We start from the raw sequence: 17,947 nt of genomic DNA on the forward strand, positions 1-17,947 counted from the left end.
TTAAGCATCACATAAACTCAACATTAAGCATCTTACCTCCTCACCAGGCTCACCTCAGGCGAACAGGTTGCGCAGCACTGCTTGGCCGACCCTGGACTCCTCCCTGGAATCCCGGTCGACGCAGTAGAATTTCGTGAAGGTGTGCGTCGACCTCCACGTAGCAGCCCTGCATATGTCCAGCAGGGGCACACCAGATAGGAACGCCGTGGTAGCTGCGATCGCTCTGGTGGAATGGGCTCTCGGACGGCCAGGCAGCGGTCGGTTTGCCAACCGATGACAGTACATGATACAGCCGGAGAGCCATCTGGAAATGGAAGCTTTCGAGAGAGCCTTCCCCTGATTGACAGGTCCAAAGTTCACAAAGAGTTGTGACGTCTTCCGAAAACACTTTGTGCGGTCTACGTAGAACTTCAGCGCTCTAGCCACATCCAGCGAGTGCAAAGTCCTCTCAGCCGGCGACGAAGGCGACGGGAAGAACACAGGCAACACCAAGGGTTCGTTGAGATGGAAGTCCGACGGCACCTTGGGCATGAAGGAGGGGTGCGTCCTGAGCACTACCCTCGTGTCGTGGAAAGTCAAGTACGGGGCCTTGCAGGAAAGGGCCTGGATCTCTCCCACTCGTCGTGCGGAGGTGATGGCCACAAGAAAAGCTGTTTTCCACGATAGAAACTTCAACGGGGCCGAGTGCAGAGGCTCGACGGAGGTCCCATGAGCTTGGTCAGCACCACGTTGAGCTCCCACGCCGGGGCCGGAGCCTTCACCGGCGGGAACGATCTGAACAGTCCCTTCATGAACTCTTTCACCAGACGATGAGACCACAAGGACGTCCGCCCCGTGGTTCTGGTGTATCGGGAGATCGCAGCAAGATGAATCTTGATGGACGCGTGTGCCAGACCAGCTTTGGCCAGCGTCAGCAGGTACGGCAGTACTTGGGGAGCCGTAATCCGTAGAGGGTTAATCTTCTGTGCGTGGCACCAGACAGAGAACCTCTTCCATTTGTGTCCGTAGCATTTAAGAGTCGAGGACGCCCTGGCCTTTGCAAGAACCTCTCTGCAATCGGCCGGTATGTCGTATCCTCCAAACTCTAGCGCTGCAGGAGCCAGGCCTGCAAGTTCAGCGACTTCGGGTCGTGGTGGAGGATGGCGCCTCCTTCCCTGGAGAGTAGATCCGCGTCCGCCGGCAGCTTGATCGGCGGGGACGCTGACAAGTCCAGAAGGTCCGGGAACCATATCTGCCTCGGCCACGCAGGTGCGACGAGGATCATCCTGCACCGTGACCTCTTGAGCTGGTTGACGAGCCGGATTAGCAGAGGCAAGGGAGGGAACGCGTAGAGGAACAGGCCCTCCCAGGGGAACGAGAAAGCATCGCCCATGCTCCTCGTCTGGGGAAACCTGCTGGCGAACCTCCGGCACTTGGTGTTTGTCGCCGTCGCGAACAGGTCGATCTGGGGTGTGCCCCACCGTCGGAAGAGGCGATCCACCAGATCCTGCCGTAGTTCCCACTCGTGGCACGAGCGCAGCTCCCTGCTGAGTGAGTCGGCGATGGTGTTTTTTATCCCTGCCAGATGAAACGGCACCAGAAAAAATCCCTTGGGCGACGGCCCAATGCCACAGGTCCTGCGCCTCCTTGGACAGCGCTGGGGACCTGGTTCCGCCCTGTTTCCTGATGTAAAACATGGTGGTGGTGTTGTCGGTGAAGATCCTCACCACCTTGCCCTTGAGGGACGGAAGGAAGGACCTGAGGGCCCAAAACACTGCACGGAGCTCCAGGACGTTGATATGCAGGGACTTCTCCGTCGGGAGCCAGAGTCCCCTTGCGTGCAGATTTTCGGTGTGCGCTCCCCACCCTTCCAGGGAGGCATCCGTGGTCACAGTCTCCTGGTGGGCTGGGGTCTGGAAGTCCATGCCCGCCGTCAGATGCGCGCGGGTGCCCCACCACCGTATCGCTCGTCGGAAACTCTCGTCGAGCTTGATCCTTTCCTCGAAGCTGCCCGTCGTCTGGATCCAGCGCGCATCCAGGAATTCTTGCAACGGGCGCATCCGGAGCCTGCACATGGGAATGAGGTAGATGCAGGAAGACATCATCCCGAGGAGGGACTTGATGGACCTCACCTTGGCCGCGTCGGCCACCAACATCCGTTGCACCTTGCCCAAGATGGTCCTGGTCCTCTCCTCCGACGGGGAGGCCAGAAGGGACACTGTGTCGAGCCTCGCTCCCAGAAACAGTGCGACTTGCGCGGGCACCAGGTGGGATTTGGCGTAGTTTACGGAGAATCCCAGGTCCGTGAGGAGTTGGACGGTCCTTGCCGTGTGGACCACGGCGAGCTCCCTCGTCTTGGCGCGGATGAGCCAGTCGTCCAGGTAGGGGTAGACGTGAATCCCCTCGCGGCGCAGCTGCGCCGCCACCGGTGCGAGGCACTTGGTGAATACCCTGGGTGCCGACCGTAGTCCGAAGGGAAGGGCTTTGAACTGGTAATGACGCCCCTGGACCACGAATCTGAGGAATTTTCGGTGCCCCTTTAGGATGGGAATGTGGAAGTAGGCATCCTCCAAATCCAACGACGATAGGAAGTCTCCTTCCTCCAGCTGACCCAGGACGTGCTGGAGGGTGACCATCCGGAACTTCTGCGCCTTGATGAACTTGTTCAGACGTCGCAGGTCTAGGATGGGGCGCCATCCTCCCGTCTTCTTCTTCACGAGGAAGTATCGCGAGTAGACTCCGGAGCCCCGAAGCCTCTTTGGGACGAGTTCGATGGCGCCCTTTCTGAGCATCGCCTTTACCTCCAGGAGAAGTTGAGGGACGTGAAGTTCTTTCCTGGCCACGGGGGGGACGCGCGGGCACCTTCTTTGAAACTCGAGCGCGTGGCCCCGGGCCAGGGCATCTAGCACCCAACGGTCGGTGGAGATGGACTCCCACACGCTGACGAAGCCCGCCAGCCGGCCTCCCACCGGGGTGCTTCGGTGGGGGCCCGACCCCACGGCCGGTTCAATCCTGCTTGGACGCGGCCTTGCCGCCTTGACCTCCTTGGCGACGACGGCGGGGTCCGCTAGACTTGCCTCGTCCTCTGTAGGCCTCTTGCGACGACGAGCGGGCCGCTTGACGGTAGGAAGCGAAACCGCCGCCGGAACCTTTGGAGGCGCCCTTGCCTCCGCCGCTCCGAAAGGGCGTTCGTCGTTGCTGCAGGACTCCAAGGGCCCTGGCCGTCTCAGTATCCGCCTTGATGGCCTGAAGGGAATCGTCCACTGTCTTCCCAAACAGGTTGTTCCCGTCGAAGGGCATGTCCAGGACTCTGGTCTGGACGTCCTGCCGAAAGTCTGTAGCTTTGAGCCATCCACGACGTCGAAGGCAAACGCCGTTGCCCAGCTGGCGGAACCCAGTGTCGGCGATGTCCGTCGCCACGGTGATGGCGTGGTCCGACGCCACCTCACCTTCCTGCAGGATCTCAAGGGCCTCCGCCCTCTTGTCGTCCGGCAGAAAATCCAGCAGGGGAGCTAACTTGTACCAGAGCTCCCTGTCGTAGCGGGCCACGATAGCCAAGGCGTTGGCCGCTTTAATCGTCGTCGCTGCCGACGAGATGACTCTACGTCCCATAGCATCCAATTTCTTTCCCTCGCCGTCCGGCGGGGAAGTTGATGTGGAGGCCGCACCCCCCCCCCGCTTTCTTCCTGGCTGCCGCGGAGACGACGGAGTCCGGGGTAGGCTGCGCCCGGAGGCATAGGGGGGCCGTGTCCGGGACCCGGTACTTTTTCTCGTACCGGTCTCTTCTAGCTGGCGTCGTGGAAGGGTTCTTGAGGAGGGAAAGGCCCTCATCCCAAATGTCGTCCAACAGAGGCACTGCGAGGACCGTCTTCCTCTTGGCCTCGCGCCGCTGATAAAGGAAGCCTTCCTTTTTCTTCTCCTCAGGGCAGAGTTGGAAAAGCTCGGAAGCCCTGGAGATCATGGAGTGGAAAGATCCGATCTCGTCGGGCGGAGAAGCCCTGGTGGGAGGCGACGACGGAAAATCCTCGTCGTATGCCTCGTCGTCCGTACCCGTCGCTGCCGTGTCAGTCCCCGTATCATCCCCTCGGGTGGACGGGGAGGAGGGCTGGATGGGGCGCGACGGTTGAAAAGGAGGTGGTGGATGGATCCTTCTTTTCTTGGTGGGGGGAACACCAGAAGGTCCCGGTTCTGGATCCCCCGACGGGAGAGGTTCCTCCGTCGGTAACGGTAGCCTCGTCCTTATCTCGGAGCATAAGGACTGTATGGCCAACAAAATGGCCGCCGAGTTGTCTTGCGGCGCTGGCAGAGGGGAATCCGACGGGCGAGCAGGGGCCCCGTCGGTATCCTCGACGATGTCGTCGTCGTCACCTGCGTCGGGGTCCATTCCGACGGGCTGGCCTTCTTCCACGCCTAGGCCGTGGCTTAAGACCTCGATCAGCTCCTCTTCTGAGGTTGAGGCCGAATCTACGACGACGCCCTGCCCCCCCTTCTTCCCCACGGAGGGTTTCACGGGGGTCCTATCGATGGGCACAAAGGAAGACTCCCTCCGCGGAGGCAGGGAGATTCTGGGCCCTGAGGTCGCCACCACTGGTGTAGCCACCACAGGCTGAGCCAGGGCCGCCGCGACCGTTTCGATAGAGGGCTTGGTCGGATGGATCAAGGCCTTCACCACCTTAGGTGCGCTCACCGCCTTATCCTTGAGGGAGGGGGCACTGCCACGCTCCTCCTCTGCCTTAGAGCTCGACCGGGGCCTCTCCAGGAGCTTCGCCGGGTGCTCGGCCTTCCTCTTACCCGACCCAGAGCGTTGGCTCGTGGTTGATGGTGCCGGGGAGGGTGCGCCCTGCCTGGCGCCCGTAGAGCCCGACCGTTCGGCGCTCCCGGTGCCAGCGGACTCGCGGTGCTTGGCCTTATGTTGGGCCCCCGTCGCCGGGGCGCCCTCAAAGGTCTTAGAAGACCGCTCGGATTTCTTCTTCTTCTCGCCAGACGGGCTCTTACCCTCCAGCCAGTTGGCGAGACGTTGATGGCGGTCCTTCATGGTCCGTTCCGACATGTTGCCTTAAAACGCACAGTCCTTCTCCACGTGCGTCTTGTCCTCATGAAGGCAGTAAAGGCAGAAAGAGTGTTCGTCCTCCTTGAAGACGTTCTGCAGCTGGCATCCAGGGCAGACCCTGAACAGCTTTCCGGGCGTCGAGCTTCCCTTCTCCTGGGCCATCTCCGAGACCGGGCCTGAGAAGCTTCTGGAGTCCTCCGAAGTGTAGCTCGACGAAATCTTCACCCTTGAGGGGCACAGATGAATCCGACACGGGTCCCCGTTGATCGGATGTAGGATCGGTGGAGCTTGAGGCTCTTTTGACCGAAAGAATCGAAGTTTTTTGTGAAAAAGCGCGAAAAATAGCACTAACGCTCGAGAGCAATAGCACGAGGATCCCAACACATGAACGTGCGGTAAAAATCTGAAGATGGCTGCCAGAGGCGGTGCTTAGGTAGAGGGCAGTCATTGGCTGTGGTCAGTATGACGCAGAGACCAGTGATTGGTTATTACTACGAAAGACAGATCAGAAACGAAACTGATACTGGTTTTTTCTTTACCGAGGATTCCCAGCCTGACGACGGGGAATATTCATGAGCATGTGAATCCATGCCAGACCCCATGCTGGAGAATCAGTTCTTCTCTAGTTCCAGCATCCCTCAAGTGGTCATACGTCCTTGTGAACTGCCAGCTCATGCTCTGCTTCTTCTACTGCCGACCTCACAGCTTCTGCTCCAGCTTCTTTCAGCTGCAGACTTTTATGCCTCTCAGGTGGGGAAATAGGCTTCATGTACAGGCCTTTAGTGTTAATTGCCTGACCCTGGCAAAGGTTAGGCCTGCTTGCCTGTCCTTTACCTCTGCATGCGTCTTTAGCCCTCTTCGTCAGAGTCCCCGAGGGATTCTGGGACATGTACGCCATTTTCAAGAAATTGGTTTGTCCCACTTTTAATTGGCAAAAGGTCAGCAGAAGGGCAGGGATACTGGGACAGTTAAAAGGGGCTCCTCCCAGTCTTCCTGTTCCGATTTCCCCCTCCCTTGCCGCCCCATGTGATCTTCTTGCATGTGCACCACCCCCAGGGTCAGGATCAGAGACTGCCTGCCCTTCCCTAGCCAGATAAGGGTCCCAGACAAGGTTTGTGGGGGGAATCCCCTCAGATTCTCCACAGATTGCAAGATTAGGTTTTTAACAAATTGAATATTGTCATAACACATTAAACCGCAATGAATTCAAGTCTGGTTATTGCCTCTGATACCTAAGTCCAACATTTCTACCCCCCCCCCCATTTTATCCCATACCCCATGTTTTTAACTCCACGCACACTTCTATACACAAACAAACCTTGGCGCAGACTCTACGGATCAGCTGGCTTGGCAAACCTGGCTCTCTCCCGGGTCCAGCTAACCTTGTTTTGTCTTATACATAAAATTCTTTCTCAATCCCCCACCACTTTTCCTTTCAGCCTGCAAAACTAAGGTCTGAAATTCAGGTCTGAAATCGCTCAAAACAGGTTAGATGCTGTAAGACCACTACGGTGGTGAGGGACACAGTAGAAGTGCCATTTGTCATAGCCACCAAAACGTGCAACAGCTGTACTGCATTATTGCAAAATGAGATGCATTCTTCCCCCAACTACTTCCATAACAGTGGAGGCACTAGTTCTTGTCAAGCTGGACTACAGCGATGCTATCCTTACTGGACTCCTCAACAACGTACTCACTCCAGTGGAAGCCATACAGAAAGCAGCAGCAGGACTCAACACCTATCCAAACACACACACATCACTCCAGCTCCACTTGCTACCAATACCCCAGAAAATCGTTTTCACAGGGCTCTGCATCTTATACTAGGCCATCCAACTAAAATCCCTATCCTACCTTCAAAACAAACACCGGACAAGCAAACCAAAATCTTATACACATCCTACTCTGCAAGATAATCTGCACAGAAGAACAAGTTACTTCTTACCTTGTAACGTTCTTTCGACAGGATGTTCCTCCGACGTATTCCTCATCTTAGATATCTCCTTCCAGCTCTGCTGGCCTCGGAAAATGTTTTCTCTCTAGAGGGCGCTGCGCGTCGACGTCCTCCGAGTCGATGTCCCTCGACAGCCGCCGTATCAACGTCATCCTGCCTATAAAGGCTGCGCGCAGCGTCCGTTGCTCAGTTCCGTTTTGTAGCCCACAATAATACTTTCTGGACTAAACTAATCACCCTGAAGGAGCGTAAGCTGCAACAACAAGGGAAGTAGATCTGCGTGGATGGATGGGAGGGTCGATGAGGAATACGTCGGAGGAACATCCCGTCGAAAGAACGTTACAAGGTAAGAAGTAACTTGTTCTTCGAAGGGATTGTGTCCTCCAACGTATTCCTCATCTTAGATAGGCTCCCATAGCAGTATTCTATTATCGGAGGAGGGAGTACTGACTTCACGCTGTCTTCTATTGATGAATAGAATGCAGTACAGCCCTTCCAAACCTAGTCTCTTGACTAGAGGAGGAATCCAAATTGTAAAAACGTGTAAAGGTATGGACAGACGACCATGTAGCGGCCGCACAGATGTCTTTAACTGGCACGCCTCTTTTGAGGGCCAATGAAGCTGCAATACCTCTGGTCGAATGAGCCCTAAGGTTTTGAGGGGGCTCTTTCCCTGCCAGTTTATAACATTCCAGAATGGCTAGAATGATCCACCTGGAAATGGTCTGCTTAGTTATTGGTAACCCCAGCTTGTGACCTGCGTAACCTACAAACAGCTGGTCTGCCTGTCTCATCCTGGCTAGTCTACTGATGTAAAAACTGAAAGCCCTCCTAGGGTCTAGCCTGTGTAACCTCTCTTCCTCTTTCCCCGGGTGAGGAGGAGGATAGAAAGATGGTAGGGTAATCTTCTGAGTGATATGGAATTCAGAAACCACCTTTGGGAGGAAATTAGGCTTCACTTGCAGGACAACTTTGTATTTGTGAAATAATGTGTGAGGGGGTTTACAAGAAAGAGCTTGTAATTCGCTCACCCTTCTAGCAGATTTAAGTGCTATTAATAAAACAGTTTTAAGGGTAAGGAATCTTAACGAACAAGAATGGAGAGGTTTGAAAGGTGTGCCCATCAGGAAAGTTAGTACTAAGTTTAAATCCCAAAGGGGAACTTGGAATGGTCTTGGGGGATAAACATTGGTTAACCCTTTTAGAAACTGTATTACCAAGGGTAATTTGAAATAGGATGGTTCTTCCGCAGTACGCTTAAAGATGGATAGCGCTGCGAGATAGCCCTTAATGGTGCCAACTTGAAGGCCTGAATTTGCCAAATATAGTAGGAAAGACAAAACCATTGGTGTACCACATGAAAAAGGGTCGATATTCTGTTCTCTACACCAGCTGCAAAATCTGTTCCAACGGCAGCGGTATAAAGACTTTGTTGCTGGCCTCCTTGCCGAAAGCAACACCTCCATAACATCATCAGGGAGGTCCCAATCCTTGTACCTCAGCCTTTCAGAAGCCAAGCGTGAAGGTTGAGGGTTTTGATGTCTGGATGGAGAACCTGACCTCCCTTCTGTGAGAGTAGGTTCTCTCTGAGTGGAAGTCGAATTGGAGGGCAGATGGACAAGTCTAGAAGGTCCGGGTACCACGTTCTCCTGGCCCAATCCGGGGCAATTAGGATCATGGTTCGCCGGAACCTTCTCAACCTCCTGATCATTTGAGGAATGACAGGGACCGGTGGGAACGCGTACAGAAGCGGAAACTCCCAGTCCACTATGAACGCGTCTCCCAGAGCTCCTCTCTGGGGAAATTCCCTTGAGCAGAACAGGTCGCATTTCCTGTTTAGGCTGGTGGCGAACAGATCTACCTGAGGGGTTCCCCAAAGGGCGAAGATCTCTTGAAGGACTTCCTGAGCTAGCTCCCACTCGTGGGAGACTGTGTTCTGCCTGCTCAGAGCGTTTGCTGTCAAGTTCTTCTCTCCGGCTAGGTGAACTGCCGATAGAGAGATTCCTTCTCGGATTGCCCAAAACCAGAGCTGCATCGCCTCTCTGCACAGGGGTAGTGATCCTACGCCTCCTCTTTTGTTGAGGTAATGCATGGCCACCGTGTTGTCCATCATTATCAGGACGTTCTTCCCTTGTACAGCTGGCAGGAACGCCTTCAGCGCAAGTCTGATGGCTCTCAGCTCTAACAGGTTGATATGTAGTCTGGACTCCGATGGAGACCAACGACCGCTGATGGTTAAGTCGTTGGCGTGGGCTCCCCACCCCGTGAGTGAGGCATCCGTGACTACTGTTATATCCGGCCAGGGTTGCCAAAACTGTTCTCCTTTCAGAATGTTCTACTGACAGGCCCACCCTGCCGGGAACCTGAAGAAGATCTGTCATTCTCCCTGAGAATTGTGACCACTGAGTCCTCAGTGCCCACTGAGTCCTCAGTGCCCACTGGAGGGATCTCATTCTCAGGCGAGCCTCTGGCACTAGGAAAATGCAGGATGCCATGAGGCCTAGCAACCTCAAAAAGTCGAAGTCTGGGAGACGTTGGGCATGTTGGAACTTGGTAACCATCTGTAGAATATCTTGAGCCCTCACCTCTGGTGGCGAGGCTTTTCCCAGGGAAGTGTCCAGGATCGCTCCTATGAACTGGAGTCTCTGCGATGGTATCATTTGTGACTTCTTTAAATTGAGGGAGAAGCCCAGTCTGTGAAGGAAGTGGCACACGTGATTTAGCTGGATCTGAGCTTGTTCCGAAGAAACAGCCCTGATCAACCAATCGTCCAGGTAGGGGTAGACGTGAATCCCTTCCCTCCTTAGACATACAGCCACTACCGACATTAACTTGGTGAAGACCCTCGGGGCGGAGGTCAGCCCAAATGGCAGCACTCGAAATTGATAGTGAGAGTTGCCAATTGCGAACCTCAGGTATTTCCTGTGTTTGAGATGGATAGGCACATGGAAATAAGCGTCCTGAAGGTCCAGAGATACCAACCAGTCCTGGAACTGAAGGGCCTGGAGGATCTGAGAAAGAGTGACCTTCTTGAATTTGTCTTTCCTGAGGAATTTGTTCAATTCTCGCAAGTCCAAGATGGGTCTCAGTCCTCCGTCTTTCTTTGGAATGAGAAAGTAAGGGGAGTACCAGCCCTTGTTCCTCTCCGCTACAGGTACCGGTTCTATGGCACCTTTCTCTAGCAGGTCCAAAATTTCCTGCAAGAGGAGAGGATCTGGAGATTTCTGAGAGCTGATCCCCGGTGGATGACTCTGAGGTATACGTAGGAAAGGCAGGCAGTAACCTTGGGCAACTGTTTCCAATGCCCAAGGATCTGACGTGATAGCCTGCCATACCGCCAGATGTTGAGTCAACCTGCCTCCTACAGGTGTCCTGTGAGGGAAGTCCTCAGAGTGGTTTTGGGGCGGCTGATGCAGATGCCGATGGTAAAGAGGCACCTGCTGTTGCTGCGGCTTTTGAATATCTACCCCGTCCAACTCGGGTAGTTCTTCTTTGTCCCCTTTGAGCCGGTGGTCCTCTACCTCTTCCGAATGCGGAGTAGAAGCGAAAGGACTTGCCCCTCGCAGAGGTTCCTATGGGACGAAAGGGAGTCGGATGCTGACTGTACCACCAGACTTTCTGGGGATGGGTGTTTAGACAAAAACTCCGGGTCTGTAGAAGATACCCTGTACTTTGTAGACAGTTTTTTATTTACTGCTGGTACTACATATGGGGTTTCCCAGTTTGTCATGATCTTCCTCTGAAGAGCTTTATGAAAAGGCACCACAGGATCCTCCTGTGGGCCTTTGTCAAGAATATCCGTGAGGTCATCTTGTTGGAAAGATTCTGAAGGTGCAGACCACCCCATGAACTCTGTGATCCTGGCCATTAAGGCTCTCTATAGGGGGTTTCAGCATGCTCCCCCGGGTCTGGCCTAGCAAATTCCACCTCAGGGGAAGTGTCTAACCCACTTGCCTCATGTAAGGAATCATGAAGATCCTTTAACCTGCGTTCTTCAGAGGAAATTTCCTCTCTAATTGGGGTTACAGGTCCCTGCAACTCAAATGTGTCTTCCTGTTAATTCACCCTCTTCCAAAATTGAGGACATAGTTCTCAATTGTTCTGAACTCATAAAGGGAGTAAATCCCATTTCCAAGGCAGAGGGAGCCGAACTTGTCATTATCGGCCTCGAAAACGTCGATGTCGTCGACGCCGACGTTGAAGGCTTCGAGCGTGGCGTCGAAAACAAAGGCGGCGGCCTCGAAGACCTCGACAGAATTGGAATTCTACTCGACAATCTCGAAGTCATCAACGTCGAGGACCTGGGGATCGTCACTGGGTGTGTCGTAACCGTGACTTTTCTTGGCGTCGATGCCGGTGTCGAAGCTGGCGTCGAGTCGACAGACCTGTGTGTCGAAGGTCCCTTCGACAACGGCGTCGAAGACATGGACCTCGACGGAACCCTCGTCGACGGTGTCGACGGAACCTTCGAGGAAGGTTTGGAGGTCATAGTCCTACTTGAGGGTTCGAGACGCGCTCGAGAGGTTTCCTTCGCCGGGTACTGCGACTCGCAGCGTTTTTGACCTTCGGGTCTTTCGACAAGAGCATCGCTCTCGGCAGTCTTCGAGGGGGGTCGAGGCCGCTTTCTCGAAGACGCTCATCATATTTTTGCGGAATTCCTCCCATTCAGCCCGGGAACTATGTTTCGTGGGGCAAGAGATTCTTTTTGGCGAAACAGAGGAAGAGGAAGACGGAGAAGGGGATCTTCGACGTCTCCTCTTCGAGTGCTTCGATCTTGAGGAGTGATGAGACCCACTCCTAGACCTGGAGCGCGAATGGTGACGAGGAGACTAGTGTCTCGACTTCGTCGACGAAGAAGAAGCTTTAAAAGTCTTACCTTTCTCCAACTTCCCACCAAAGCTCCTTCAGGGCCTTAACTGTCATGGACATACAGTCCTCGCATTCCTAACAATGGTGTTCAGCTCCCAAACACCACAGACAAACTCTGTGAGGGTCAGTCAGCGACATCTTTTTCCCACAATCTCGGCATTTTTTGAAGCCGGATCGAGGAGTTGTCGGTCCCGACGAGGAAGCCATCGAGTACGGATCGAATAACTCGAAGTAAATAGGATTAATCTAACAAGAACTGAGCAACGGTATTCCGAGGCACGGAGTAAGCGCGGAAAAACGGAACTGAGCAACGGACGCTGCGCGCGGCCTTTATAGGCAGGATGACGTCGACACGGCGGCTGTCTAGGGACATCGACTCGGAGGACGTCGACGCGCAGCGCCCTCTAGAGAGAAAAAATGTTCCGAGGCCAGCAGAGCTGGAAGGAGATATCTAAGATGAGGAATACATCGAAGGACACAATCCCTTCAAAATATAAACCTTGCCCAACAGGCACCAAAAGAAGGGAACACTGTCCACGCCACACCTATGCTGCACCTTCCATCATCAAATTCCACAAAAGCCTCAAAAATGTATCCCTTTGTCCATACCCCACTGGAAACACCATCTTCCCTCCCATTCCTTTCTTAACCTTCTAATCCGGTTCTGAAAACATTGTAACTATTTTCACTTTCTGCAATTTGAACTTTGTGAGGTGCTCCGAGACCCTCTGGTTAAGGCCAGCGCTGAATACAATTTTAAATTAAATAAAAATAATAACCCAACATAGACTACAGTTCATGTAAGCAGGGTGTGGGAGAAACATGGTAAAACTGAGATAAGGTCGTTATTAAGAATGTAAGTAATCCAGAGGGGAAGAAGCAGACAAAGGCAAAAGATGTAATTTTAATATCATAACGAGTAAATGAGATTGTGGACTCCTAACAGAACTCTTGAAAAGGGGAAAGTGTACTCAAAATAAATGCAATCTAGTTAAAAAGAACGATCGACCCTCAGAAAAAAAAAAGATTAAAACGGAGTCCAGATAAAACTTGTGTGGAGAATGTGGCGAAAACGGAAATGTAAGCTGGATCCAAGCACTGAGACCGCAAACACTGATGCACAAGAGATCAAACAAAATGGCCTGCATGACAAATGTCCTACAGCAGGAGATCTATAACCCATGCTCCAGAATGTGTGTGGGAGTTTATAAGGCACCAAAATGGACTGAGGAGAATTCAGTAGCTAGCAATTGAAGGACCTCCCGATTAGCTAGCCTTTCAGATGTCACTTTAACATAGGAGGAACTCCTAAAACTAGGTATAGGCAAGACAGTACATTTTTAGCATTTGGGTCCACGTGTAGGTAGAACAGCTCCAAAGGTTTAGAATCCATATGTAGGAATTGTAATAAAATATGTATACCAATTCAGGGGTCACCCTAGAAGAGCTGCAGATTTGATTTTATATTGGAACATACACCTCTAAATAAGTAGTTTTGAGAAGCCGTGGAGGAACTTCTATTATACAGAACAAACTATATTTAACTGCTAATATAGAAATACATAGGTTAATTCAATTGAAACAAGACCACTGAGCACTTACCTGTACGTGACAAGGCCCCAGTTCTCCATGGCTCCTTTAGAAAAGAAGGAAAATATTTTGAAGGAGAGGCCCATCACACTTCAGCAAAGTAGTAAAACAAGGCCAAAAATATAAACTTTACCTGCTGCAAAGTCTGCAATTGCTATGAGATCGATCTTGGGAAGTGGATACGGGACATTGAAATATTCCTTATAAAAAGGCAATGTTTTGGCAGCAACCTGAAAAAATGCATAATGGACGAGAATGACCAATTTTGTTCCCAAATGTGACAATGTTTTGTATTTTCTAAAAAAAATAAAATAAAAAAAATAAACCATCATAAGCCATTAGCTTCTTCACATAATAGACAGGAAACCTAGGGGTGCTCTACATTCAGGTACAAGCATCTTGAGAAAAGCATCCTGAAAAACTGCTGCAAACTAGAAACCTGTAACACAGCAATGCTTGCACAAGGGGTAGTAACAAATGGAGAAGGGTTCAAATGCAGATAGTTTTAAAATAAAATAAAACAGGAGCAGATTTAAAGGGTGGGTTCTGGAAATAAACATTTGCAAAGCAAATGAACGTGGCGTTGTCACAAATATTCTATGTGGAGAGCACAAAGGTGTGCCCAGGTCGTTTAAAAAAAAAAAGACAATGCAGTGGGTAATGGCAGCCTCAGTAAGAGAAGCCAAAGAGTGAATAGGCATGAAGTCTTACTTTCCATTTTACCGTCCAGAGCAAGTGTGAGGTCAACTGGTGGGCAGTGTAAGATGCTTCCAGCACTTCTCAGCAGCGCAGCAGTGTGTGAATCGAACAGTACCTTGCCTATGACCTGGGCGGCAATACTTTTAATGTGACCATGTTGGCAGTTCTTTAGGTTTTCTAGAGACAGAGAATGAAAGTGTATGGAGCTAGAACACCTCTTTAAGCAAGTGTGATTCATACTGGTAAGTAGTGAGGGGTGTTAGGCAGAAACCTGTGCAGTTCCCTTAGGGACCACTGAAAGAAATTTAAGTCTACAGGTATTAGCAGTACACCCAATTGGTAGCAGTCTGCACCACCCAGATTTACCTGGTAGCTGTGGCTGAGCAGTCGGACTTCGCTCAAGAAGAGTTAGGCAGTATATAGAGTATACACAATAGGGCTAAAAATACAGTAGCACAAGCAAACACTGACCAGAGCTTTGGTATAAAAGTATATAATTATTTATTTAAAAAACACACTTGTAAAAATACACTGGCACTAATATGTCAAGCAAGTTCAAACACAGTCACTAGAAGTATATACACCTCCCTAATTAATTATTTGACAAGTCTAGGTTAAGACACCACTTATTTAGCAAAACAGAGGTGAGCGCGTAACCATAGATGGCACTCCAATAATTTGTTTAAAAAAGGCAGAATAGGGAGAAAAAAAAACGGTAGCAACACTTAAGAAACAGCAAGTCAAGAAAGGCAGGGTCTACTGTAGAGCAAAAAGTTCATAGGCCAGGCCCACTCTTGGAGAGAGCAAGGCGGAATGTGCCCAAGTGGAAATGCACTCAAAGCCTTTGCAGAAAAGTCAAAAGACGTTGGATCAAGTTAGAAAGGTAATGTTAACAGGTCTGAGAGGTCACCCCAGGATAGAGAGTCAAGGATTTACGGGACACCTTGGACAGTCTGTTGCAAGGGAGACCAGGCGGGACACAGTACCTGAAATGGTGAGAAAGCTCCAGCAGGGGCAGATGTTCCTGGCAGCGGGTGCAAGTCGGAGCTTCGTCCAGGGGAAGAGCAGATCTCGACGTGGAGGAAAGCTGGAGGTCGTTGCACTGCCAGGGAAGAAACCAGCCGCGGAGTTTACCGGTTAAAAGGTACTACCCTTTTATTTGCGGTAGTGGTGAAGCGTGGCTATCCGGCTGCCGGGGTGCTTGGCACGGGCGATTCGGCCACAAGACGATCCAGGAAGGCGAAAAAGGCAAACTGGTTGGTCCCACCAGCTCAAAGGGAAGAAGAGTCTCCTGGAAGATCATCGCCTCTGTCGTCAGGAAAGTGGTGAGTTTCGTACAGCAGGGCTCCACCGGTGGTGTCGTCGTTGTAGATGGCTCAGCTTCTCCCCTCTTCAGATTCTTTAGGTCCTGTGGCGACTTCTGAAGTTCCAGTCCCAAAAGCCCTGCTTTTATGCAGAAAAACCTACATTCATCAGCCTAAGTGTCACTCAAACATGCTAAGTGGTGAGCCGGGCGGCTCACCACTGGGCCAATCACACAAGAGTGTGACTTGAGTTGCCAAGGCAACTTAGTCCAGGGTGCCTAATCCCCCTCCCATACATCCTGTTGACCCCAGACAGAGTGGCACCATTTGGAGGGCTTCTGTGGAGAAGCCCGCCAAAAAGTGGAACAAAGGGCTCGACTTGGATTAGAGTTTCAGAGGCAAACACAAACGCCATTTTAAAACCGAGTCCTGGCAAAAAGACCCAACCGGGGAATAAATATTAAATAAATAACCTGGCGATATCTTTAACATTGCACCAAAAAATGGTGCATTTAAAATGAATGGAAAAATCCCATAGGAAATATTCTGATGGAATATTTCGTGTAGTATCCACTGCCACCAGCCAGAAATTCGACAAGGGGGGGCTGGACAGTGCCCCCTTGGAAAACAGACCCAGGGGCAATCGAATTACCCCTACCAGTACTTCCACAATATGATGGTTTGTACTGGTTCTGTTCACATGTTCACAATTTAAGACTTGTAAAGCCAATGGTGGCTTTACATGCCCTGGGAGACAGTAGTCAGTCCCAGGGTATGGAGTCTTTGTTGGGGGGGTCGCTACGACACCCCTGTGTTACTGCACTGAGGGTGCTGTGGAACACATTTGCCAAAAACCCATGAAGCCCTATGGAGTAAAAGACCCCCATAGCCCATAAAACACATTACATAGTCAAAGGACATTCTCAAATCATGCCTAAGAGTGGGAGAAAGAGAGTCTCACTCTTAGCAGGAGAAAAAATTAAACCCCAAAAATCCAGCAAAGCTGCTGGGGGACTGACTAGATTTGGGAAATTAGCCTTAACAGAGAATTCTCTCCTAACAAGGGGCGCTGTTTTTGTATATTTTTTAACATGATGCTTAGTCTTGCACTATCATGACCCTGGCCATGTCAGGTAGTTGTGTAATAAGTTCTGGCAAGGGAATATACCAAATGAAGATAAGTTAAAGTGCTTCTGTTACAAGGTTTTAGCATGAAAGTACACCAGGTGAAGATAGGAAAGTGTTTCATATATAAAGTCCTGGCAGGAGAGTATACCGGGTGGAGACAAGAGTGTATGAAATGGAACAGGTATTGTTTTCCAGCATGAGTCTGGCATGGATTCACATGCTCATGAATATTCCCAGTCAGGTCGGGACTCCTTGGTAAAAGAAAAAACAGTTTCACTTGCAAACTGTATTTCTCCCCTAAACCAATCACTGAGCGCTGGGTGATACTGCCCTCAGCCAATGACTGCCTCTCCAAGCCCCTCCTCTGGCAGCCATCTTCAGATTTCTAGCACGTAAAGTGGCAGTATGACCAAGAAGAGCCGCAGAGGGGCAAGAGGGACGGTTTGCATGTGAATCCATGCCAGACCCACGCTAGAGAACAAGTTACAGGTAAGTAACTTGTTCCTTCTCCAGCATGGGGGGTCTGGGATAGATTCACATGCTCATAAATAAAGAATACATAGCAGTACAAAATTACACAACCACAGGAGGTGGCAAGGCTCAAGAGAAGCAATTACTCTTACATCCGGAACAGGCTCACCTTCAAGCGAACAGGTTGGTAGCACTGCTTGGCCGACCCTCGACTCCTCCCTGGAATCCCTGTCTATGCAGTAGAATCTTGTGAAGGTGTGCATGGAACTCCGTGTAACAACCCTGCAGATGTCCAGCAGGGGCACACCAGACAGGAACGCTGTTGATGCAGCGAACGCTCTGGTGAAATGGGCTCTCGGTCAGCAGGGCAGCGTTCGGTTTAAAAACCAGTGACTGTGTGTGATACACCCGGAGAGCCACCTGGAGATGGAAGCCTTGGACAAGGCCTTCCCATGGTTCACAGGACCAAAGTTCACGAATAGTCGAGACATCTTCCAGAAACGCTTTGTGTGTGCCACACAGAATTTCAGAGCATGAGCCACATCCGGCAAGTGCAAGTCCCCCATCAGCCGGTGACGTATGTTTCGGAAACACAGGCAACACCAAGGCTCGTTGAGGGGGAATTCCGACAGAACCTTTGGCATGAAAGGGGTGTGTCCACAGCACCCCCCTTGTGTTGTGAAAATTCAAATAAGGTTGTTTGCAGGATAGGGCCAGGATATCACCTACCCTCCTTGAAGAGGTGATGCCACAAGGAAAGCAGTTTTCAACAAAAGGAACTTGAGTGGCCTGATGCATAAGCGCAAAGGGAGCCCCCAAGAGCCTCATAACCACCACACAGAGTTCCCACGCTGGGGCCAGCGCCTTCACTGGCGGGAACAATCAAACCAGTCTTTTAAGGAA

The 17,947-nt window shown here is 51.4% G+C and overlaps 1 protein-coding gene across 1 annotated transcript in view; it reads right to left on the reverse strand.

Annotated features, from left to right (window-relative positions):
* The window catches only part of NPEPPS (aminopeptidase puromycin sensitive), a 1,690,513-nt gene that overhangs the window by 1,059,156 nt on the left and 613,410 nt on the right, over nt 1-17,947 (reverse strand). The window contains exons 7-8 of the mRNA XM_069634659.1: nt 13,576-13,672; nt 13,455-13,488 (exon numbers count right to left, since the gene is read on the reverse strand). Coding sequence (XP_069490760.1) covers nt 13,455-13,488; nt 13,576-13,672 — 131 coding nt within the window. The remainder of the gene's footprint in view (nt 1-13,454; nt 13,489-13,575; nt 13,673-17,947) is intronic.

This window comes from Ambystoma mexicanum, chromosome 13, assembly GCF_040938575.1.
Source record: "Ambystoma mexicanum isolate Mex_15411 chromosome 13, UKY_AmexF1_1, whole genome shotgun sequence".
In the NCBI taxonomy this organism is placed as follows: domain Eukaryota; kingdom Metazoa; phylum Chordata; class Amphibia; order Caudata; family Ambystomatidae; genus Ambystoma; species Ambystoma mexicanum.